The sequence below is a fragment of the Barbus barbus genome (assembly GCF_936440315.1).
Source record: "Barbus barbus genome assembly, chromosome: 8".
Classification (NCBI taxonomy): Eukaryota; Metazoa; Chordata; class Actinopteri; order Cypriniformes; family Cyprinidae; genus Barbus; species Barbus barbus.
This window is the reverse complement of record NC_136736.1, coordinates 1704890-1730713: the sequence shown is the minus strand read 5'-3', so window position 1 is coordinate 1730713 and position 25824 is coordinate 1704890. Positions and strand designations below refer to the sequence as shown.

The 25824-nt window shown below is 37.1% G+C and overlaps 1 protein-coding gene and 1 long non-coding RNA gene across 5 annotated transcripts; one reads left to right on the top strand and one right to left on the bottom strand.

Annotated features, from left to right (window-relative positions):
• Positions 1-955: 955 nt before the first annotated feature.
• LOC306874157 lies at positions 956-3383 on the top strand. Its single transcript, XR_013784600.1, has 3 exons — positions 956-1472; positions 2226-2283; positions 2407-3383. It is a non-coding gene; the product is annotated as an uncharacterized lncRNA (long non-coding RNA).
• On the bottom strand, positions 3380-21906 carry LOC306874156 (DENN domain-containing protein 1B-like). Of its 4 annotated transcripts, none has more exons than XM_079423975.1 (23): positions 21728-21882; positions 20727-20791; positions 20280-20323; positions 17240-17289; positions 17029-17148; positions 16722-16791; positions 16556-16636; positions 16399-16473; positions 16066-16119; positions 15008-15118; positions 14251-14351; positions 13050-13095; positions 12852-12953; positions 12652-12777; positions 12468-12569; positions 9995-10085; positions 9870-9910; positions 8386-8436; positions 7699-7746; positions 7494-7613; positions 6681-6769; positions 6398-6605; positions 3380-4554 (listed from the first exon to the last, which is right to left on the bottom strand). In XM_079423975.1, the coding sequence occupies exons 1-23, from the start codon at positions 21742-21744 to the stop codon at positions 3805-3807; spliced, it is 2562 nt and encodes an 853-aa protein (XP_079280101.1). In that variant the 5' UTR covers positions 21745-21882; the 3' UTR covers positions 3380-3804. The 4 variants fall into 4 exon arrangements, with proteins under 4 accessions (XP_079280101.1, XP_079280103.1, XP_079280102.1 ...); XM_079423976.1 differs by having other exon boundaries at positions 3386-4551; XM_079423977.1 differs by lacking the exon at positions 16399-16473 and having other exon boundaries at positions 21728-21906.
• Positions 21907-25824: the final 3918 nt, after the last annotated feature.

The following is a 25824-nucleotide window of genomic DNA, read 5'->3' as shown; positions in this document are numbered from 1 at the left end:
TCTGCCGATCATTGCCTACAAGACCAAACTGCTAGCCAACTTAGCTTGCCATGTGTGCAAGATAGCTAGCTATACAGTACAATTTGCAAACCTCAGCTCCCTAGTGGAGTAAGCGATTTCGCATGACTTTACATCACCAATCATTCGGCTAAATTTGTTCATCTTAATGTTAATCAGTCCTGCGAACAAACAGTTGAAGTGAAGAGGAAGATGCTGCATCTGCCCGGGAAAGTCCCCGCCAGTGGAAAAGGGATATGCCAACTTATTTATAAGCTGGCATAACCCTTTTTCACTGGCGGGGACTTTCCTGGGCAGATGCAGCATCTTCCTGTCCACTTCAAACGTAAATATATATATATATGGGGATTGTAGGTGGGGGGAGTGAATGTCCAGCGCTCTCTCCACCCTCAATACCACGACTGAGGTGCCCTTGAGCAAGGCACCGAACCCCCAACTGCTCCCCGGGCGCTGCAGCATAAATGGCTGCCCACTGCTCCGGGTGTATGTTCACGGTGTGTGTGTGTTCACTGCTGTGTGTGTGTACGATGGATGGGTTAAATGCAGAGCACGAATTCCGAGTATGGGTCACCATACTTGGCTGAATGTCACTTCACTTCACTCATATACACGTTTGATGAACACACCTGCCACATTGACAGCTGCTCTAATAAATTGTGTCAACTCACTTTTATAACATTTCTTGAACACAACAACCACATACAAATAACTACCCAAATAAATGGTAATAGTTTTATTTAAAATATATTGTTATATAAAAACTGATATATTTTAAGTAAAGTGGAAGTATATTGATACTTTTTTATTTTTAGTATAAAACAAACTAGATTACAACTATTTAAAGTATATAAAACCTACTTTGTGGGTGTAGCACTTTTTTACAGTGATGTATGAAATTTAGGGATAAGTTAATGTGAACGCGCGCTTTGGGGGTTGAGATTCTTGAGCGCGCGTTTCACCTGAGTTTCGTGAGAGGAACAGGTACAGCGAGATGACGCGCTTCCGGACGCAGGTGCGAGAGTTGCTGTCATGAACGCGCAGATCAAAGGCGTCTGCCTCGCGCTCTTCGTTTGGACGCTGAGGTCTTGATTGTTTGGGATTAAAAATAATAACACCAGCAGTTCCTCCGTGGGTATCACAGCAGTTTCTCAGGTGAGCTCAGTTTTTCTTTCAGTCGGATGCTTGTTCGTCTCGGTGTGTTTTGAAAACAGCTCGTCAAACCGGCTTCGCCACCGGCATTCCGTGACTAACTCATCACGAGCTGATAAACATCACCTCACTCCAACCCAGCCTCTGCTCTCCAGAAAATAGCAAACTTGGAAGTCAAGTAATTTGAGAAGAACTGATCATCAGTAACGAAAGTCCCATATAGCTAAAGCAGGTATCAGATGACAGTATGGTACTTTAATATTGCATACCACTGACGTGCGTGCGCGGTGTGAGATGACTGTGAGGTATGTTTGTGTCTAAACTTAACCTTTGTTTCTTATTATCTTAAATAGTTTATTGCAAATCTCAGGTTAATGTTCGATATAAGTTTTAAAGACGTGTTTGTGTATGAATTCGCCAGGATTCACTTCTGATTCAAGTTGGTTGATTAAGCTCCAAAACACCACTTGTGGTCATTATATAATGTATATACTTCAGTTGTTATTTAATAGCTTTGTTGTCTTGTGGGCTTTGTTTTCACTCCTAAAAATATAAAATAATACATAGTATTATTTATATAGTATATAAAAAATATAAGGGATATGCCAACTTATTATTATTATTATATATATATATATATATGTATGTTTACCCAAAATGTAAATTCTGTCTGTCACTTATTTCGAAGAATTGTACTTGTTAAAATGAATGAGCACTGAATGTTTCATGCTTCAAAAGGACACCGAAACAACATTAGTAAATAACATCATGTGCTGTATTTCCAGTCAAAAATAGTTCAGATTGAGGAAAAGACACCAGTTTAGTTAATTTACTGAAAGCCATACAGCTTTGGAACGACTTCAGTCCATGTTCAGCTGCGTGTTAAGTGTTTTAGTGGATGTCCTTGTAGTTGTAGGTTAGTGTTGTTTTCCCAGACTAATAATTAACCCCATCAGTCCACAGCCGAACAGGACTCTTTTGAAATGATCTTCTCATCTGTGAATGTGTTTGTGAACTATAGGAATTCACATCTTGCTTTTATCTTCCTCCTCCACTAGGTTAAAGTTCCCTTCTAAAATGTAAAAGGATGACCACTGTGTAGTCACAGTTAACCAGGTACTTTGCTCTCTCACACACACGGATACTCACATCTTGCGTCGTCTTGAACGGACACCCCTTGGACCACTGTTACACACCAATTCTCAGTCTGTGTTTATTTTCACATGTGCATGTGTGGAGCATCATGAGTTCGGTGAGCGTGTCGGGCCTGTTCCTGCCGGTGTCGTTCCTACTGGCTCTGGCCTTGGTTCTGTTCTCGTGCGTCCTCCGTAAGAGGCGGAAGATGGAGGGATCGTACCAGCCCAGTGCGGAAGAGTGCAAGAACAACAGAGCCGAGAGACCCGGGCTCTCTCTCCCGCTGCCCAAAGAGGAGAGACTGATCTGAACGATGCTGAAACCACATCACTGTTAAGGTTGATTGGGTAGACCTCAACAGAACTTTCATTAAAACTTAATATCGATATTTATGTAGAGTCCACACACATGTGCAGTCCTGACAAACAAAAGAAGGGTCATGGATGGAGAACGGTTGAAGTAGTGGTGGTGGGTATTTATTTGGCATTTTTGAGTGAGATGTGAGAATGCTTTCACATCGCAATGCACTGTTAATGCTGACGGATCAATTCAAGTACGCCTGAAGAGGTTTTGCTAGCACACTTGAGATATTTGAAGACACTGGGAAGTGCATTTATCAGAAGCCATGGACAGCCAAACCAGTTTGACTTTGTTTACTTCATCTGTATGTTAAGTTTACTCACTTTGAGAGTGAATGAGTCACATGGCAGCTTTACCTCCAAATATAGTTTACCATTGTCATACTGAATACTTTAAATGGCCAAAAGCGAATATGTTGCAGTTTTTTTCAGAGGTGGAGAGAAAAGTATATATTGCACTTTGCCAAATGATGTTTTGTATTAGGCTTGCATTTATGTAATGTCTGTAACGCATCCGTATTAGCAATGCTGTTGATCATAACGTGATGAAGTGGATGATTAATTAAAATGCATCTGTGATTGAATAACCTTTTTCTCAGTTTCGTGCTCCGTTCAGAGCGTGTCATTCGAGAGTTTTTGGTTTTGGCTGTATCAATATTTGTTAGCAGCTGGTGCTTTGCACTCTCTGATAAGGTTTTTATAAATGATTAAATATATTTGGATAAAAAAGCGGTAGACTTTCTTTATTGGTCAAAATTGGTGCATTTATCAGTTTATTTTAATAACATACTGTATTTAGTTACAATGAAAGCTAAACTCTAACTGCTTTGCTTTAAGGCACATTCAGTGTACATTATTCCAAAGGGAAAAATAATCCCTCACCAAATTGGAATGACTTGCATTGCCTTTGAATCGACTTTATTGACTGATGTCAGCGTTAAGTTTTAACCAACAGACAAATAATCTTCCACAATCTCAAAGTTCAGTATGGCACGCCAAACTTTCACAAACCCAATAGATCATTTTATTTTCCTCAGCAATGTTGCCTCAATAAAAAATGGGGTGCAAGTGTTGTTTCATGTAGATTTGTAATTGAAAATATAAAGAAGATAGTTTTGCTTCAGTATGCTTGATTTGTGATGATCTAATGTTCAAATCTCTTCTTCAGCTCTGAGACCTTAATGGGAGCCTGGGTTTGTTCTTCTGGTGTTGATGAAACGGGCAATTTCATACTTTGTTCTTCAGTCTGCAAGCCCGTCATTGGTCCCACATTGATTTTGTGGGTTCTGATGGGAGTTTTTAGAGATTTATCCCACCCGGTGGAACCAGAAGTGTCAGCAGAGGACTTGGACTGGAACAGAACTACAGCAGACAAAATGTTTGGTGATAGAGGTTCAACGCTCTTCTTATCTAGCTCTTCTCTTTTGTCTATCTTTACATTGAGAGAAACAGCAGAGGTGATTCCTTCATTTGTTGGTCCGTTTGGGCCCAAGTCATTTGTCGCCTTATGCTCTTTCTGAAGTTCTTCTTCTTTGTCAGGTTGCATCTCTGTCCTCTCTGTAACTACTGTCTCGGTTTCCAAGCATTCCTCCATTGATCCGTTCATTTGTCCATCATTTTTCGACCAGCTGTCCTTTTGCTCCTCCTGAAAACCCACTTCGGGATCCTGAGAAGCATCTTCTAGTATTTGTAGATCTGAACACAGATTTTCCCCTAACTCGGTCAAGTCCTTCTCTAATTCGTTAAGCTCATTTTCTGGCCTGTCAATCAGGATATCAGGCTCCTCCCCCTCATCACCAGGCCCCTCCTCTAGCTCCTCCTCCCAGCTCATGAGACTTCCGCTGTTTGCAAAAGACGGGCTTAGACTCTCCTGACTTGGGTTGGTCAGACTCTTCTGAAAGAGAAATGAAATGGTGAGTGTGTGGCTTTTTCCACCGATAGGTTCCCGGTGCTGGACTATTTGTCAGGTTTTCAAAAACAGCAGTGAGATAAGACTGACACAACATTAAATCAGTTAATTAGTGAAGCCTTTCTTGTTCATTTTGTTTTCATGCACCAAAGCCATTTTATTTTCTCAGTTCACCTTAAATATGTTTGAAATGATTACTTTGTATTTTAGACATAAGTATTTAACCCTTTGGTATGTTGTAGCTGAATAGCAATGTAATGGTTTCCTTTACTTTTTCACCTTTTAGAGAAAAAACAAACAAAACAAAACGCATTTTGGAAATAAAAGGTTGGACTTTAAAGTAACCAGTAATATGCTGTTTAAAGCCACATTACTTAAAAAGACTCTAACAGGGGTTCTCCATAAATTGTTATAATTAAACACTTTTAGGTCTCTTTTTCTGCATCTTCAGTAAGAAAATTAAATATTGATAACTGATTCAGTCTTATTTTAATATTTATATTTTCCATTGATCTGAATTGTGTTTAAGTAATTTTGTTTTGTAATATATATATATATATATATATATATATATATATAAAGAGGTGATTATTTAATTTGTAATTTACTTTTTGTGCTTCCTGTTTTGGCAACTTTAGCTAAATGTGGAATATTTTTATAGGTACTATTACAATTATTGAAAGCGTTTAACATGGTAATGGTTTCCTCAGTTAGGATTTCAGACTTAAAAATACGTACCTCTGTGCACTTTCTGTGCGTCACCGCTTTACGTACCTTACTGCACATTTCGCCGCAGTTTCAAAGAGAAATGTCCACTGAGTGGCGCTAAAACAGGTTAAATATGTGAACCCTGGCACGTTTTTATTATGTTGTTACAGGTACGTACTGCAGCGGTTCAGAATTCAAATATCCGGGGTCTGATCCTAAAAGTTAATGCTCTATCGTGTTGGAAATATGCCCTACACCGAACCCAACCCTAAACCTACCCGATAGTGTTAACAAATGCAAAACTGGTATAAAAACTTATTTGTTGATGCAACGGTGCCATTTCAACTTCCTTGAAGTTGAATTATGCAGATTTGAACTGTTTTGTCGAACCATAGTTACATGGGATTCGAAACTTCTAAGTACGGCTCCGTACTCCGTGAGCTACCGAACAAACTTTCCATCTATGAAAACCCACAGATACGAGGCTGGATATGTGCGATGCTAACATACAAAAGCATCAGTTTTCAAATCTCCCAGCATATTAATATTGTTTTGAAGTCATAACATGATATTCTTAAAGTAATTGTGCGAAATATACGCTTTATTAATCAAAACTCTGTAAATTTGTGTGAAAAGGAGTAAAAGGTGTCAGAGTTTTACTGCTTCTAGTGTTTGTTTCTTTAGGAAACTGAAACTGCAGTAATATGTAGTTATTGGTATGTATTTCGTGTCTCGGTAAAAAGTGCACCCAGGTACGTAAATGCAATGAGACTAGGTTGGTAAAACTTCATAGATTACTAAACTATTAATATTAAATCAAGCAGAAATGGATCCTTTATAAAAGGGCCCGTTTTCCCATCTCCATAATTTCTTTTAATTATTAGAAGAAATGTTGCTAGTGTATTATTGGAGCTATTATATGTCAAAAATCATGTGTGGAAAATATTCCACTATTGTAATGGACACTATACAAGGCTAAATATCTTCTGATTGTGATGCCAGTGAAGTAAAGACTTGTCATGTGCTCTTAAGGCTGAATGCAGCTTGTTTGTTGCAAGTTATGTCAGACACCCTCTCCAGCACCGTTTAGATGTAATGTGTGAGAGGATCCAGGCCTTACATGTGAGATGAATTCACTGCTGTCGGAGCTGAAGAGGTCGAGGCTGCGTGTGCTGTACAGTAAACCCGGCTCTCTAGAGCTCTGCGCGCTCAGCGTGTCGAAGATCTCACCGAGCAGGTCCATCTCCTCCGGGTCGGCCAAGAGAGAGAGATCATCATCTTCCTGTAAGTCGCTGGTGCCTGAGCACTGGTCAGGACTTTCTGTTACACTGGAAAGGGAAATGCATTGTTAAAAAAAAACATAAAAGGCAAGGTGTCCATGCATCTGTGTCTTCTCATCTCACCTGTCCTCATAGGTGGTGTTGTCATCCTCTGTCTGTTGTTCATTGCCCTGGTGGCTGGGATGCTTGCGTGTCGGTCGGCGTGGTCGAGACTGAGAAACAAAGCAGCATAGAAAGTGTAGAAAAACAAATCATATTTAGAAAGTAAAGTGAATCTGTTATATTGTGGTTGAACACAAGGTGGAGCTAAACTGCATTAATTGTATACATTAGCCCCAGTATACAGTGTTTAAAGAAGATACATTATTCAACAAGGATGCATTAAATTGATCAAAACTGAACACATTTATAATGTTACAAAAGATTTCTATTTCACAAAAATGCTGTTCTTCTGAACATTTTTTATTCATCCAAGAATCCTAAAAAATAAAATACATCAGTGTTTCCACAAAAATATGAAGTACTTTCTGATAATAATAAGTAAATCAGTATATTAGAATGCTTTAGAATGTGACACGGAAAATTCAGCTTAGTTTATAGCAATAAATTACATTTTACAAAGAAAACAGTTCACAAATTCTGTTCTCTTCAGTTCTGAAATTGTAATAATATTATACAATATTGCTGATTTTACTGGATTTTTCAAATCAAATAAATGCACCCTTGGTGAGCGGAAGATACTTCTTTCAAAAACATAACAAAATCAGTGAATAATTTATTTTATAAACAAATAAATTCGGGTGAGTACCGGCACTTCTTTTTTCCACTTCAAGCATTGAACAAAATCGAAATTTCTAACAGATAACATACAGTATGTTTAGCTTTATGGCATCATTTTTGTGCAGCTTAGTTTGAATGCCTTCAGGTGTCACTCACCCTGCCAAAGTGCTGTGTGATTGGTAGACGATTCTGAAGGCAGTCTGATTGGATGAGACGATATGTGTGCGTTCCACACACAGACCCGCCCCTCTGTAGCATATGAGGCTCACTTTGGTCCTGAAAAGGGAAATTCCAACAATTAAACATCACATATTTAGTACACACAGAGCAAACATATGCAATATAAGGAATATAATCTGACCTTTGATGACAGGAGGTTTTTCAGCCCAAATTTGCTGTGATATTTTGTCTGAGATATAAAGAGATATAAACCGTATTCATGTAATATTTAATAATGCACAACAACACATTACAAATTATGTTATACATACGATTTATGTTAAACATAAAAGTTAGATTTTTTTTTTTTTATTCAGCACAGACAAAATGAAAAGTGACATTAAAGACATTTAAAAGATATCCATTTTAAATAAATGTTATTTTCTTTTGAAAGTTCTATTAATCAGAGAATCCTTAAATATATATCACAGTTTCCAAAAAGTTTTCAACATCTGATAATGATCAGAAATCAGTAAATCAGTATATTATAATGATTTCTGAAGATCATGTGACACTGAAGACTGGAGTAATGATGCTGGAAATACAGCTTTGATCACAGAAATAAATTACATTTTACTATATATTCACATAGAAAACAGCAATTTTAAACTAATAATATTTCACATTATTTTACTGTATATAACAGCATACAGTATTTGAAACTGTAATTATATTTCACAATAGTACTGTACGTTATACTGTATTTTTGATCAAATACTGTAAATGCAGCCTTGCTGAGCAGAGCAATCTTCTTTCAAAAGTATTTAGAAAATCATAGCAATCCTAAACTTTTGAACAGTACTACATAAATACTTTTTAAAATACTCACTGCTTTGTTCGCTGTAGTCTTCCATGTCACAATCAGAGCTCCACCCCCTTTCTGTCGAGAGAGAACGTACCTTTTTTTAAAATCCAGTTTTGTGTAAAAACAACTTTTGTAAGTCTTATTAAATTATGAGTTGTGAAGAAAAAAAAACATGTTTGATGTCCATTCTAGTTTATTTGTCTGACTGGAAATGGAGGGTCAGGCATGATCTGCTGTAAACTGAACATTACTGTACTAGAACTTGTACGTAATCTGTTTACACTCTTAAATATAAAGGTGCTTCACGATGTCATAGAATAACCATGTTTTGTCGAAATGGTTCCATAAAGAACTTTTAACATCTGAAGAACCTTTCTGTTTCACAAAAGGTTCTTTGTGGCGAAAGAAGGTTCTTCAGATTATAAAAAGGTAAGAAAGAGATGGTTCTTTAAAGAACCTTTGACTGAATGGTTCTTTGTGGAACCAAAAATGGTTCTTCTATGGCATCGCTGTGAAGAACCTTTTAAGCACCTTTATTTTTTATGAGTGTATACTGAAAATAGTGTGTGCCGTATGCATACAGTGGGGATCGAAAGTTTGGGAACCCCTTGCAGAATCTGTGAAAATGTGGATAATTTTACCAAAATAAGAGAGATCATTGAGGGACTCAAACATAACAATTAAAAAAGGTTCAAACATTCACTGATGCTCCTGAAGGAAACACGATGCATTAAGAGCCGGGGGTGAAAACTTTTTGAATTTGAAGATCAAGGTAAATTGTACTTCATTTGTCTTCCAGGAAACATGCAAGTATCTTCTGTCGCGTCAGAAGGGCAGTACTAAATGGAAAAATATGATATTTCAACAAAATAAGAAAAATTTGGACATCTTCATCCTGTTCAAAAGTTTTCACCCCCGGTTCTTAATGCATCGTGTTTCCTTCAGGAGCATCAGTGAATGTTTGAACCTTTTTTAATTGTTGTGTTTGAGTCCCTCAATCATCCTCAGCGTGAAAAGGTGGATCTCAAAATCATACAGTTACTGCTGGAAAGGGTTCAAATATGCAAAAGATGCTGGAAAACTGGAGATTCTGCAGGACCTGGAGGATTTTTCTGAAGAACAGTGCTCAGTTGAACTGTTCAGAACAAACAAGGGACTTATGAACAACCATCACAAAACAAAAAAACAGTCGTAGATCATCCAGGTAACCACACACAGTATTAAGAACCAAGGGTTCCCAAACTTTTGAATGTGGTTATTTTAATAATTTCAGCTATTTTTTTGTCTTGTGGACTATATGTAAACATCTTTTATGGAAAATATCTTACTCAGGACAGCACTAAATAAAAAATAACATGCATTTTGTATGATCTCTCTTATTTTGGTAAAATTATCCACATTTTCACAGATTCTGCAAGGGGTTCCCAAACTTTCGCATGCCACTGTATTGCAGAAATCATAAGAGTAGTATGGTTATGGTTTAAAGTTCCTGTACGAGTATAACCTACCTTTAAATTTCCCACCCATTGCCGTCGCAGTTTAGAGCCACCTGAGAGGAATCACCAACAGAAGGGGTGTTAAATTGAGCAACCAAACAAGCAAGTCTAATTCTGTGACAAACGTAAACGCGCACCAGATGAAGCACCACACTGAAGCACCTCTTCCTCAAACACGTCATCCGGCTCTTTGCCCTGGTCCAGCATTTTCAGTCGGTCGTCAATAAACTGAGAACAAAATGACATTATAATGGGAGAAACAATACAGCCGTGCAACTTAAATGCCATTTGCTTTTCTGCATATTTCAGACTGGGAAGACACTAAATGCCATTGGTTCACTGCATATTTATAACCAATCATGTGAAGTTGGAATATGTGCATGCTCAAGTTGTCAATGATTTCTTCACACAAGCAACCATATGACTTCAGAAGACTTGAAGCACAATTGGGAACGTTTTAAAGCTTTTATGGTGCTATTTTTGCAGCTTAATGTCCCCAGACCTCATTCAGCGCAAAAAAACAGCATGAACATTTTTCAGAACATCTCCATGAAAACAAACTCAGCAGGAAATAGTAAGTCAGGATTTATGGTTGTACTGTTCCAAAACATAGGTGGAATTAACTAATATATTTCACCATACTTCTCCAGTTAATTAATCTTAGTACATTAAGATGATTGTTTAGTATTAAAAGAGTTCTGAAATGTTTAAATATGCAAATTTTTATTCCACAATGGGGCAGTCGTGGCCTAATGGTTAGAGAGCCGGACTCGTAATCGAAAGGTTGCGGGTTCGAGTCTCGGGCCGGCAGGGTTTGTAGGTTGGTTGGGGGGAAATGTCCAGCGCTCTCTCCACCCTCAATACCACGACTGAGGTGCCCTTGAGCAAGGCACCGAACCCCCAACTGCTCCCCGGGCGCCGCAGCATTGGCTGCCCATTTATGTTCACTACTGAGTGTACACTAGGATGGGTTAAATGCAGAACACTAATTCCGAGTATAGGTCAGCATACTTGGCCACACACCACTTCCCTTTCCCTTATAACAAGCCCCTTTGGTTTAAAAAAAAAATGATGCACTGTCTAATTTAATGTGTTAAGTTGCATACATTTCCAGAACAGAAATATGAGCTTTAAATAAATCCAGGCTCAAACTTCTTGTTTCCTTTAGTATACATATTAAAGGATTTTACAAAGGGGATTTTAAATATCTCTTTTAACCACTTTTTAAAAGCTATATAAATCAGGTGAATGGCATATGAACACATTCCTCTGTTAAAACCTTCAGAATATAGATGAATAAAACTGGACAGCTTGTGTATAAGGGCTACTCAAGTGGACATTTTTATTTTATTTTATTATTATGAGATACTACTTTTATGAATCATAGTCTTAATAATTTGGAATTAATTTTTAATACAATTATTAAACGGTTTTATTCTATTTTTTTTCATGTTAATTCATGTTGAAGTTTTAGAAATGTTGTTGTTTCTGTAATTTTTATTAATTTATACATGCATACATATATGTAGTTCTTTTTTTTTTCAGCTTACACTTTATATGTGTTCTTGTTACGAAACAATTATGTATTTAAGTACCGAGTAATATAAATCAGCTAGGGTTAGTGGTAACACTTTATAATAACGTTCAGTTGTAAATCATTTATAAGTGATTAGATGATGATGAACTAATTATTTACAAAACATGACTGTTTTACAAACCTTCCGGTTACAGGTTGTTTGTGTGTATTTATATATATTTACGCACACAGAAACCATAAAGTTTGTAAAACATTTATAACTGATGAGTAGTTTCCACTTTAGATTAGGGCTTTGTAAATGATTTATAATGTTTATTGAGATAATAGTACAATTAGTATCAAGTAACTAGTAACTATTAACCATTAAGGATCTGTTTGATTATTTCATGATGCTATTTTTTTAAAGATAACTTATGACAGATGTGTAAATCGTTAGCATATTACTTAATCATTTGTGAATGTATAGTCATGTTTTGTAAATTAATGTAATTAGCTAATTACCTGTAAATGACTTTTAAATGAATTAACAAAACATAGACAAATTATTAGCATATCACTTATTAATCGCTTAATCATTAACTAATCACTTATAAACGACTTATAACTGGACGTTATTATAAAGTGTTACCGGGTTTGTTGCATGCAATTATTCATAATTTATTGTTATTATAGTAAGTGCATGCAACATATATAACAAGGACACCATAACATAAAGTGTTACCAATTTTTATTCCAGTTGTAGTTATGTTAGTACTTGAAGTTAAACCAAAATCAGAAAGAATTTTATTCATGGTTTTAGTGACTAATAATATCCCTGTTTCTTCTCGGTTTCATTTTGAGAGAAAAAAGCCTTTAAATATATGTACTTTACTTTAATTCTGCATATACAAATGGAAAAAATAAATGTGTATTTTGGACCCCCCCCCCCCCCCCCCCCACTTGTCTGAAAGCAGATATTGTTATAGAAGCAAAACAGCCCTCAGAATTGACACTGCATTAAATAAAAAAGCTTTTGTCTATAGTGTCATGCCTCATGATAACTGCTGATGTTGCGTTTCTGTGTTTGCAGTTACCTCTTTGAAACACTGCAGGTGAACCGCGCTCTCCAGAAACTCTCGCATGCTTTGAGACTTATGACTGAGAAACAGCTCATTGCAGAACACCACCGGCCCTTCCTTCAGCATACGAGAGAAGAGCACTGAAGTAAGCGTTTATAAAACTCAAGGAGATGTTTTCAGGTGAATGTGCGTCACTCACGGCAGACGGCTGTAAGGCGTCCCTGTATCCTCCGAACAACAGAGCCTGCGCTCTGAGGAAAGCGTGCGCGACCCCTGATCCGGCCGACGCCGCCTGTCTCTTCAGCCTGACCTTCAGTCCCGCCACCTGCAGCAACAAACTTCACCGTAAACCTTCATCCTTCCTGAGTCAGAGACCTGTGAGGAGTCAAAGAGTCTCACCACGTCAGCCGGGATCTTTTTCAGGTCCTCGTGGGGCGACTCCAGGGTGTTGGTGTCCACGTTCAGTATGACCACGTCCTCCAGAGCTCCACTCCTCACTCTCTGCCACACACAAACACACAGAGAGAGCCGCAGGGTGAGTTTGTGTGACTAAGTGCCGGTGTCAAAGAAAACCATGGGACGAGGGAAGTGTCGTACCTCTGCCAGGCTGGAGTGAATTCCAATGAGGTACGGCATCGGTGCGCTAAAAACAGTACATGTGAGATGAAATTAGTTGCCGTTCACACAGGACAGGTTGTATCTGCACTGCTTTAGTCATTGACCTGATGACCTTTTCTAATATTTTACAGCTTTTGACACTCGTTGAGGCTGACACTAGTAAATAGTCTTTTAATTGATTTTATATTTATTAGTGCTGTCAAACGATTAATCGCATCCAAAATAAAAGTTTTTGTTTACAAAATATGTATATATTTAAGAAAAATAAGTTATGTTTATATTTTAAATATATTTATATATAATATATATTATATCAATAAAAATATATTTTAAATATATACTGTATGTGTATGTATTTATATACATAATAAATGTACACAGTACACACACATATAGTATGTAAACAAAAACTTTTATTTTGAATCGTTTGACAGCACTAATATTTATTCATAACTTCATCCTGCAATATGTTATTCAAAAATGCATTTTTTTTCTTGTTAATTTGAAAGATGCTGTTCTAACCTCAGTGGTTCTTAAACTCTTTATATTAACTCTTTAATATTTATTTGTTATTAGTAGCCAAACCAAATGAAGTGTTGTTAGTAATAGTTCACTAAAAACATGTTTTTTAAAATAATATTCAATATTGTTTGTATTATATAAATGGATTGTATTAAATATTTAATTGTGTTTTTGTGTTATTTATCTAAAACATTGTTTTAGCTCAGTGTTTTTTCAGACTGTTTGATTCTAAGACCCCCCAACATTTCAGCACAATAAATTATTTTTTAATATTTTTGTTAAGTTTTAATACATTAATAATGATATTAATATTAATTGTAGATACACCAAAACAGTTTTAGTAGCCAAACCAAACTAAATGTTAACAGTACTGGTTCACAAAGGCTGCTGCTTGTCTTTTCTTTAATACTTTTTATTCTTATGTTAATTTTGTATGCTTTTCTTATTTATCGAAGACATTTTTCTAGCCTTGCTGGTCTTTAACCCCTTTAATTCAAAGGCCCCCACTGTTAAGCACTATAAATGATAATATGTTTAAAAATAAAAGAAGAAATAAAGAAAGAATAAAAAGAAACACAAGTACAGTTGTCTTCTTGATTTTCTGTGTTTCTAGCACTTTTATTAAGTTAGATTATTTTAATGTAATAATATGTCTCACCAGCAGTAGTCCAGCAGATGAGGAGGCAGCACTGGGATGAAGATGTGCTGCCAGTACATGGGGTACAGCATCCCGTTACACGCGTGTATGCAGGCTGTCAGCTGAACACACACACACACACACACACACACACAAAACAATTAATTGGTGTTTTCTGCATGTTTAATGAAGCTGTCTCCTGACTAGATGCAACACAATACATTTTTAGTGTCAAGTGACTTATCTCCCCTTATTTGATGAGCGTGCCACATCAAATGACTAATTCTCAGCCAATCAGTGGACATTTTTTTTAATTTTGGAACAGAAATGTGGTGAAGCTGGTTGGGACAAAAACTGTGATTTGTCATGTGTAGATTCATTATGTCACTCTTGATAAGGTGTTAAGGCGTTTTCACACTAGGGTTTGAGACAAGGAAACAAATCCATTTGACCATTTTTTCAGTTTGTAAGGTTGGTGTGAAAAACCACAGTGTGTTTGTGCACAGTACGCATGCAGTTCCCAAATGGTCATCATGTGCAATGTGCTTGTTAGCGTAAAGCACATTAAATAGTTGCTTTTAAAAGGACACTTTTCAGTGACTGTGAACAGTGATGTGTTTTTATCCAAAGTGAATTACACTATATTCAAGGTATGCATTTCAGTGCATGCATTCCCTTGGGAATCGAACCCATGTCCTTGGTGTTGCAAGTGTTTAGGTTTTCGCCTTGCGAACCAAGCGTTATCAGTTCTGATTCACAAAGGCATGCTTGAACTCACAGTGCTGAGTTTGCTGCAGTAAATGAGGATCCGTCTCTCAAACAACATGCTGGCGTAGAGCTGCAGCAGGTTTCCCACATCCACCGCCACCACCAGCTCCGTCAGGTTCCTCTGATACACACACAGACATACATCACACGTCAAACGTTTGGAAAAATTAGGATGTTTAATGTTTTTGAAAGAAGCCTCTTCTGCTCACCATGGCTGCATTTATTTGATCAAAAATACAGTAAAAAGAGTTATATTGTGAAACATGATTGTAATCATGAAATATTTCTGTGATCTGCAGCTGTATTTTCAGCATCATTACTCCAGTTTTCAGTGTCACATGATCTTCAGAAATCATTCTAATATACTGATTTACTCTCAAGAAACATTCCTGATTATTATCAATGCAAAAAAAAAAAAAAAAAGTTGTGCTGCTTAATATTTTCGTGGAAACCGTGATAGACTAATTTACATTTAGTCATTTAGCAGACGCTTTTATACAAAGCAACTTACAAATGAGGACAATGGAAGCAATCAAAATCAACAAAAGAGCAATGATATGCAAGAGCTATAACAAGTCTCAGTTAGTTTAACACAGAACATGTAGTAAGGTTTTTTTTATTGTTATATAATAAATATAAGCTAGTGTTAGAGGCCTTTTTTTTTTTGCTTTTGTTAATTGTATAATAAATAAAAAGAAAACAAACAGAATACAAAACAAGCTGGCGTTAGTGTTTTTTAAAAAGCAGTTAGTAAACGAATAGTGTGCAAGTCTAAAAGAGGCAAGTTTTTTTTTTTATTTCTAAAGGATCACGTGACACTAAAGTCTGGAGTAAAGATGCAGAAAATTCAGGTATAAACGATGCCTTTAAATATTTTAATAAAAAGTAATTTTATATTGTAATAATGTTTCATAATATTACCATTTTACTGTATTTTCTGATCAAATAAATGCAGCACATTTAAAACTCCTTTTTTTTGGGACCGGTAGTGTATAAGAACCAAGGAATAAAACAGAAACAAATAAAACCTACAAAGATAACCTGAATGGAAACAATGGAAAAACTCACACTCTCTGGAATAGAGGGCAGGGCTTTGGGATCTGGCGCAATGAAGTACGGGATCTGATGAGGAAGAAACATTATTCCACAAAAATAAACCATGAAACCGTGAAAGTAATGCCTTCGAGTTAGTCTGATCTCAAGGTTCGTAGGTTGAATGCTTTGTTATTCATATTTTTAAAGGACCCATTAGTGTTTTAGTTAAGCGTTGTTAGAGATCCAGGGTTAGTTTTGGACACTGGATTAGTTCGATCTCACATTATGGACTGTATTAGGATTTATTAGACGCTGGAGTGAAGGTTTAGTCCGGCCGGCTGGTTTTAATGCGGATCGGGGACTCACCCCGTCTGACTCCTCCCCTTTAGGGGCGTGTCCACAGATGCCAGGCATCTTACGTCCAATCATTAGCTTCCCTCCCTCAGTGAAAAACACACCAACCTGATTGTGATGTCACACGTGATGTCATAAACGGAAATTCCACCAGCCAATGAGCACTTACCATCTGCAGCGTGATGCAGCCATTGGCCGGAGGGACGGGATGCTTGTAGAGGACCGAGAGCAGCTCTTTAATCTCGATTGTCTGGCAGGGCGTTCGAATGAATGAAATGGTGTTAAACAAATGGCTTTTTTAAACATAGATCATCAGGAGACCTTTAAAATCATACCTGTCCTTTCGTTGAGAAGTCAGCTAGATTATTCAGAAGTTTGTAGAAGACCTCAAACCAGGGCAAATAACTGCGTTGAGAGAGAAATCACACTTTAGTCAGTTCAAATAGAGTTTTATGTGTAGTTACAGCTAACTATTCAAACTTAAAACCAGGTTATAAGTATAACATACACCTTATAATGAGACCTGAAAATTGAAAGTGATTGTGCCCTTGAGAAGCAGACTGCGAATGAATAAAAGGGGCTTCATCAATGAGTATCAATCATCAGTCATTTGTTTTTGGGTGTATTTTGCATGTTTGAGACCTGAGGATGCACAAGCAGGTTTGAGAGCTGGACGTGAGTCTGCAGAAACCGAAGCGCTGACATCCTTCCAGATCGGTCAGGACGAATGTGAAGTGCTGCACAGCAACAGTGTCCTTCACCCTGTCCACCAACCAACCAGCCACAGTTAATCAGGCATAACAGCTAAAAAGGCTTGAGCATCCATCTTTAATAATGAATGAATGATTTTCACCTCTCTATGTCATAAGGGAAGCAGAAGCGAGGCAAGGACTGCAGAGACTCCTGTGTGAGAATAGAGGAAACACCATTAAATATAGGTCCCAAAACAAGGCTTTCACAGCGATGCTATTGAAGAACAATTTTTGGTTCCCCAAAGAACCTTCAGTGAACAGTTCTTAAAGGAACTGTTTTTTCTTAGTGCATTTCTAAATAACTTTTTTTTTCCACTATAAAGAACTGTTTGTGGAATGGAACGTTTCCATGTTAAAGGTTCTTCATGAGACCATCAATGTTTATTTTTAAGAGTGCACCTGCTGATAAGTCACCTCAAAATCAATATGTGCCAATATTCCTTTGCATTCATAAGCCATTTTACTTGCATAATGTGAGCTATTTCTGAAGTAAATGGAAATAATCCATCAAGACTTTACTGGATGATGAAAAGTGGGTGTTTGATACCAGAATGTGAGTTTTGGATTGTGGACACCACAGACGAATGTGGAGACTGAAGGTCAGATTCACCCTACAGAGTTTCTCTATTTCAAATCTGTCCTTATTTATTGTCCTAAACCAGTGTTTCTCAATCCTGGTCCTGGGTGTCCCCCAATACTGCACATTTTGTATGTCTCCCTTATCTGACAAACCCATTTCAAGTCCTGGAGTTTCTTCTAACGAGCTAATGAGTTGAATCAGGGTGTTTGATTAGGGAGACACACAAAATGTGCAGTGTTGGGGGACACCAAAGACCAGGATTGAGAAACACTGTCCTAAACTCTATTATATTTACGTTATGATGTGTCTCTCCACCCTCAATACCACGACTGAGGTGAGACCCTTGAGAAAGGCACCGAACCCCCAACTGCTCCCCGGGTGCTGCAGCATTGGCTGTCCACTGCTCCGGGTGTATGTTCACTACTGAGTGTACACTTGGATGGGTTAAATGCAGAACACAAATTCTGAGTATGGGTCACCATACTTGGCCACACACCACTTCCCTTTCCCCTTTTTGTTTTTTTAATTACTGTTATCACTGTTGACAGCAGTTTAGAAAGGCTAAAACAATGCCTGTATACTGTGCCCTGTAATAATATTATTGGACAATTGATTGACATTCATGCCAGGTGACCTCACTGTAAATTAACTGCAATAAAACTAAAGTGTAAATGGTTATTATATTTATTTATACCTGGCTGTATATATAGTAGTCAACATTTGAAGTGGATCAAAACCTTTCATCAAAATTGTCCTAAAACCTGAATTTTTTTGATCCACTTCAAATGTTGACTACCTTGAAAAAAGTGCATTTGCCTTGTCGTTACTCTAAAGAACATTTTATACTTGATTCAACTTAATAATTTTACTTTTTTCTGTCTTGTCATTGAACTTAAGTAAAATATTTAGTTAATTGAAAGTAAAACTACACTGAAAAAATGTGTCATTGGACCAACTTAAACAAATTACTTCAACTTGTTACAAGTAATCCGTTTACTTTTTGTCAAGTGAAGAAATTAATCAAATTTCTATAGTCAGCTGAAACTAAACAATGCACTTTCAACCAAATGTAGCCTTCCTGTAGCTCAAATAGTAGAGCATGGCGCTAGCAACGCCAAGGTCATGAGTTCGATTCCCAGGGAAAGCAAGAGCTGATAAAATGTAAAAACTGTAACTTGAATGCAATGTAAGTCGCTTTGGATTAAAGCGTCTGCTAAATGCATAAATGTAATATGCATTTTTTAAAAGTTTGAAGTCACTGTTGGGTTTAGTTGGGCTCTTGACCCTTGACTCTTTAATATTAGTTTTTCTCTGGTTGCTGTAACTGTGTTTCTAAAGCACATTTGTTATAGCAAATTTTGCAAGAGAAAAATCTGATCAAACGAACTTGGTTACTTACTGATGATGGCTCAATTATCATTTAGTGGTTTGGTTCACTGGTGTCATCAGGAGTCTGTTGTATGTTAGCTGTTAGATTTGCATCAATCTTGTGATGTTATGACTGTTAGATATTCAGAATTATTTCATTCATTATACAGGAAGTGTTTTGAGCTATGTCTGTTTGACTCACACAAACATCAAGCAGCAGCGCATGAATCTCAGCAATGGTGACAATCAACAAAATACTTTTTTGTGACTGTTTTGTGATTTTCAGAGCTGATCTGTTTATCTGAATATTTAGTCGATTGTCATCATTGTTGAGATTCATATGCAGACTCTAGATGTCTGTGAGTCTACATGATCCTGTTCAAATAACTTCTGCATAATGACTGAAAAAAAATTCAAATATCAAAGCAGGACAGGATTTTATGCAATAGTGGTTCAGGCCTATAATAAAGTGAAATTAATTTAAGTAATATATCATATTGTATGCTGGATGTGATCAGCAAACCAGGCCACTATATGATGACTGAATCATCATCAACAAATTACCAAATACATCTAATCAGATCTTCTCTAGCAAATTTAGCTATAACAAATGTGCTTTAGAATCACAGTTACAGCAGCCAGATAAAAACTAATATTAAAAAGTCAAGAGCCCAACAAAAGAGCTAAACACTAATCTCCACAACGGTGACTTCAAACTTAAAACAATTTGGTCAAACTAGAGTAGTTTTCTCAACTACTTAGTTGAGAAAAAGTAAACTGATTGCTTAACAAGTTGAAGTAATTTGTTTAAGTTGGTCCAACGACACATTTTTCTCAGTGAACTGTATACCTGTGTGTATAGTACACACTATAGACTGATATATAACTTAGCTATTACATTATGAATTTGTTTCAAGCTATTTAATTTATTTAGTTGTGCATTTGTTTTTTTTCATGCATTTATTTATGCAATTATTTATTTGTGATTTTTGTATTTATTTATTATAATTTTCCAAAATTCTTAAAACGTAGCTATTATATCATTGTAAGCAGAGGCTTGGTTTATTTATGCATCTATTTGTTCATGCAATTATTTATGCAGTTTTTTTTTCTTTTTTAATAAAATTCATTAGAAATGCATATCAATACATGAAAACAGAAGGAAAGAGCCACAGTGATCCTCGAGTACTAACCTCATCATGAAAGTCTTCAGGGAACTGAAACAGCACATCGGGATCTACTCAAATAGAAAACACACACACACGCAAGTCAGTCACATCAGTTTATTCCTCAAGTAGAGGATGTGGTTAATAGTCAGGTCAAAGTTAGCCCCGCAGGGTAACCAGTCCGGCTCAGCCTGGTTCTATACAGCCAGAACTCATCTAGACCCAGCCCAAAGCTGTCAGTCCCATCTCTCCTCAGACTCTCAGTGTGTTTCCTTTCACCCGTTAGCAGATCACAGCATTCTAACTAGTTCCTCTCACTTTTCTCATTCTGATGAGTGTGTATCTGCCCTGCTGTGTGGTTTTTCTAGTTCAGTCATGTGACAGGAAGAGCCATTCTCAGAAGAGACAGTTTGTGAGTCTGTGTTTATTACATCAGTAAGTCAGTGTGTGTGTGTGTGTGTGTGTGGTACTCACCTTTATCTCTGGCAATTGGACACGAGGCTTGAAAGAACCAGTAGAAAGTTTTTTCAGGGTTTTCTCTGAGAACAACAAAACCATGAGCAAAACAGTCATCATAACAAAACTGCCACTACAATTCCACCAGAAAACCATTACTCTCATCTGATGTGTGAAGCATTAACACTGTATGACCAGCGACTGAATGTGATCGGCTCCGAATCATTATCTGCTGTTCTTCTCACAAGATCTTAATAAGGCGCTTCATCGGTGGAGCAGGATGTGGTTGACTACTACATTAGAAGAAGCGCATAAACAGAGTTTGGCCGTCTGTCTAAAATAGAATTATGCAAATATAATGATCATAACAGAATGTTTGTCAGCTAAAACTTGTTTTAAATGACAAAATATCAAGAATGTTCAAATCGAGATCTTTAATTGCAGGTGTTGGCAAATCTGTTGTTTCTCAGGAGAAAAATCAGACTCCATTTGCAATTGAGTTCATATTCTTTATATTTCACTCCCAAGAGACGAGAAACCAATAGACGTAGTGTTGAATATGTCTACATGCTGATAGTTAATGTGATTCTCGACACCTGTGTGAACTTGAGAACTGACTTCATACATCTACTGATAATGACCAGAACAGCAGCTCATTCAAACACATCGAGACTTAAGAACTGATGAAGAAAAGTGCATCGAGGTACTTGATCTAATGTTTTTCAGTGACATTCAGACTTAAAGCAGTTTTGAGGATGCTATGCATTTTCGCAAGCCAGCTGAAATGAAGCAGGGAGAGATGGCTCTTCTGTGTAAAAAACTCTCCATCTGTTCTCCTGCAGATGTCAACTTAAAACTCTCCAAATGTTGCTGTTTTTGTATCTGAGTTTATTAATTGAATTGTGACATGATAGAAAGACTGGCATCCGAGAACGACAGAGCAAGGAAGAGGAAGTAAGCAGCAGACCACAAAGTGAACAAACAGAGAGAAATCGACAGACAAATGGAGAGATTCTTACTTTATCCTGGAGCCCATGATGCACTTGAATGTTGGGGCCCATTCGGGGGTGTTCAAGGCGTCAGCAGACCATTAGATCATTTATTAACGTGCATTGACACACACACTTCTGCACACACACATCCTCACATCAAACAGCCAGTTCCGCCGACTAGCACACAACATAAGACAGCACTTCCTGATCTCTCTCTGTGTGTGTGTGTGTGTGACCTACATGACGTTTGCCGGCCTATTGACACTATAATATTCACTTTGTAATCCCATATTCTCAATAAGAAGTACAATATTTTGCCCTTTGGTAGATCAAGTCTAATCTTTAGGTTGAATCGTTTCAGAAATGTTAATTATGCTCACTTATTTTTAACATATGCACATTCATATCGTATAGGCTAAACTCACACTTTCACCTAGTGATGGTTGAAAACACATAAACACATGTTAGAGGAAACACTGGAATAGACTTCCTCTATTGTTTCACTGCTTTCTCATCTCTCTGTTTGTATGCTCTCATCATCATTGCTCATATGTTTGCTCTCTCTCTCTTAGTCTGGCACTGAAGGGTGATCAGCATGCATGTGCTGAGCAAACTTTGTCTTATTTACACAGAAACACACCGTGTTCAGACAGCTCTTTGACTAATATTGTCATTGCAATTAATGCACATCAGCATTTTAGTTGTAGAAGATGTCCGGTTTTCTGAATGTGAGTACAGTGTTATTTAACGGTTAGGCCTCGATGATATCCGAGAACAAATTTCCATTTAATTTCTCAACTTTGTGTGGAAGCCTCACAGTAAAAATACTAAGATAATTGGGATTTATATCCAACAATTTCTTACAATTGCGTCTCAGTCATAATTGTGACTCTATTTCTTATTGGGGGAAGTCGTGGCCTAATGGTTAGAGAGTCGGACTCGTAATCGAAAGGTTGCGAGTTCGAGCCCCCGGCCGGCAGGAATTGTAGGTGGGGGGAGGGAACGTCCAGCGCTCTCTCCACCCTCAATACCACGACTGAGGTGCCCTTGAGCAAGGCACCGAACCCCCAATTGCTCCCCGGGCGCCGCAGCATGGCTGCCCACTGCTCCGGGTGTGTGTTCACGGTGTGTGTGTGTGTGTGTGTGTGTGTGTGTGTGTGTGTGTGTGTGTGTGTGTGTGTGTGTGTGTGTGTGTGTGTGTGTGTGTGTGTGTGTGTGTGTGTGTGTGTGTGTGTGTGTGTGTGTGTGTGTGTGTGTGTGTGGATTTGTTCACTACTCACTGCTGTGTGTGTGCACTTGGATGGGTTAAAGGCAGAGCACCAATTTCGAGTATGGGCCACCATACTTGACAATACGTCACGACTTGACTTTTATTTCAAACTAATTTTCACAATAACCTGCCACACAGCAGAATCACTGAAGAAAAGAGAAGCACAAGAACTACATCTAACTTCAGCTACAGATTAAATCAACACAGACAAGGCTTAAGCCTAGTCCTAGACTAAATAGTTTCAACTGAAATAAACGTGCTCTGACTGATCTTAAAATATATCAGTGCCTTTGTTTTGTCTCAAGATGCACACCAGTAATGTTTTTATTTTCTAAGAATGTTTATAAAAATGACTTAAATGTCCTAATTGAACTATGGCCTAATCCTGGTTTAGTCTAAGACCTGTCTGTGAAACCGGGCCTAAATCTCTCAAGATCTCAGCAGAGGAGGATTAAACAACGCCACAAACAGCAGCACCAGCTCCACTCATTATTAACCAGACTAGCTTTATTTCTGTCACACGTCTACAGAAGCTCTTACTGAGAATTACAGAGGATCAGGGCCCGTATTCCTAAGAATCCTTTTAGAGAGCTCCTTATTTACCTTAAAATTTCTAACTAGGAGTTTTAGCTTAAAAGTGATTCAGGACCAATCTGAGAGCAACTCTGAGCGAGGAAAAGACAAAAACTTTGCTTATGTAATTTTGGATGACATTTAATTTAGCATTGTCTTAGAACTGTTTTAATCTCTGTTTTAATAGGACTGAGAAGTCTAAAGAAAGGAGTACTGTTGTACTGTTTGATGGTGTTTGAGTCTTCACCCAGTGAATTTCCTACTGTTGAGATAAATGAAAGAAAGCAATGGCTATATTGTGGACATATCTGCCTTTCCTTGTTTGTTTTCTGCAGTCTTTCTCTCCCTTTAGGATGTTAAATGAGTGGGCCCACTTGCCATTACATGATTCGAACAGTAATATCTTAGTCTGAACCAAAGGCAATCTTGACAAACTATATATCGTTTGAAAGCTTAAAGACTCTAGTTTTCATATTTGGTGACTGATTTTTAAAATATTTTACAGGGCAACTGTAATTTGTTCATTTGTAAGAAGAGTACTCGTCAGTCAGCGAGAGAGAGTTCTGACCTTTACTTTGAAATAGTGATACATATATAAAATCATGAAAAATCATGAAAAATCTCTGTTCATGTCAAGTGTTCAAAAGATAAAATTAATTCTATTTTTTGAGGAAAAAAAGGTCTAAAAGTGTTTCGAATATAAAGAAAAAACAATAGGTTCAATTTTTGGTGCAGCATGAACTATATCGTACGCCCAGGGTTCTCGGTGCATCTCTTTTATGTGTTTTTTAGAGGTTGAATTGAAATGAAATACTGCCATACCACCCTTAATACTTCTGAATGTGATGTCTGCGTCATAAATATTGAGAAAAGAATGGAAAAAACATGTTTCAGATCACTCAAACCATATATAGAAATGGAGACGCCCTTATATGGTTACTAATGGGGTTTGATGGTCATCTAGTGGAAAAGCTTGGTACTACGCCCCAAACAAAATTCACTAAAAGCTCACTTTTTGAGATATCAACCTTGATTTTCTAGCAGTTTTAGAGTAAAACATGTTATGTAAAATATATATTTTACATAAAATATAAATATATTTTTTTACCTTTTATATTTTCATAAACTTAAACTTCCATAACGTTTTTGTAATATAATATTTATAACTTTTGTAATATAATATTTATAACCTCTACAATAATCTGCTAAGTGTCTTCTTTAAAAAGAGACCAACCTTAAGTATCTGCTCCAAACCATTCAAAATTTAGGCCTATACTCAAAAAGTGGAACTGACAGTTAACAGGTTAAGCAGTTTACATTATTTATACTTTGCATAGAAAGAAATGTAATCGCCTTATCCTGTGTGTTACATTGTACTATGTTTGTACTGCTCCATAGTTAAACATCAAAAACCCTTTCATATTATTTCTATTAAACTCCACAGACAAAATGCTACTATCAGTGTATTAAACGAATGAATCAATGGACGTTTTGTGTTAATATTTGCCTGAGAATCTGCAAGTATAGCCGCTGTTGTTGTCTGACCCGATTAATCCCATTCAAACCTATTGTTGTTTGGATCTATTGAGAGCTCCATGAACCACGTGACCGCGCGGCGGCGAGATCAAAGCGTGTCGCATTTCTGTTTCTCAAAGGCTCTGGCTGTGACGCAATCTTTTGAAGACTGTGATTGGTTTGTTGACAGAGAAGGGAAAAAAGAGTGCTTTTAAGAGTAGGGTTTATTATAAGCCTTCACTTGTCATTTTTCCTGTTTTATCGTACTCTCTCTCTCTCTCTCTCTCTCACACACACACACACATTATATATATATATATTCTTTATTTTTTATTTACCATGCTGTCATACTTGACATATTTTATAGGAAATGAACAGCGACATCATAAGTGTTGCAAGAGACCCAAATCATCACTGCTTTGGTGATGATATATAATGTCTTTGTGGTTTTTAACAATCATTACATAATTTACACACACACAAAAAAAAAGATTTTTGGACCAGACTGCAGAAAGCAGTAATTAAAAGAAACAACACTCACCTGTCTGCACAGCACTCTATACACACTCCCACAATATCACAACATCCAGGAAAACTCTCTGTACATATTTGACAGATCTCACACACATCCAGCACGCTGCCTTGGTGATGCTGATGACAGTGACACGTGCATTCAGTGTTGCAGTTGTCCTTGCAGTTCTCACATGATTCTTTGCTGTTTTCACAACCCATAACTTGACCAGCAAAATTAAATCAGTTTGAGTTT

Coding starts and splice junctions, on each gene's coding strand:
- LOC306874156 (XM_079423975.1), bottom strand. Junction 14,352..15,007: donor ACTGCAGCAAACTCAGCACT/GTGAGTTCAAGC, acceptor GTGTGTGTTCAG/CTGACAGCCTGCATACACGC. Junction 7,614..7,698: donor AAAACCTCCTGTCATCAAAG/GTCAGATTATAT, acceptor TTCCCTTTTCAG/GACCAAAGTGAGCCTCATAT.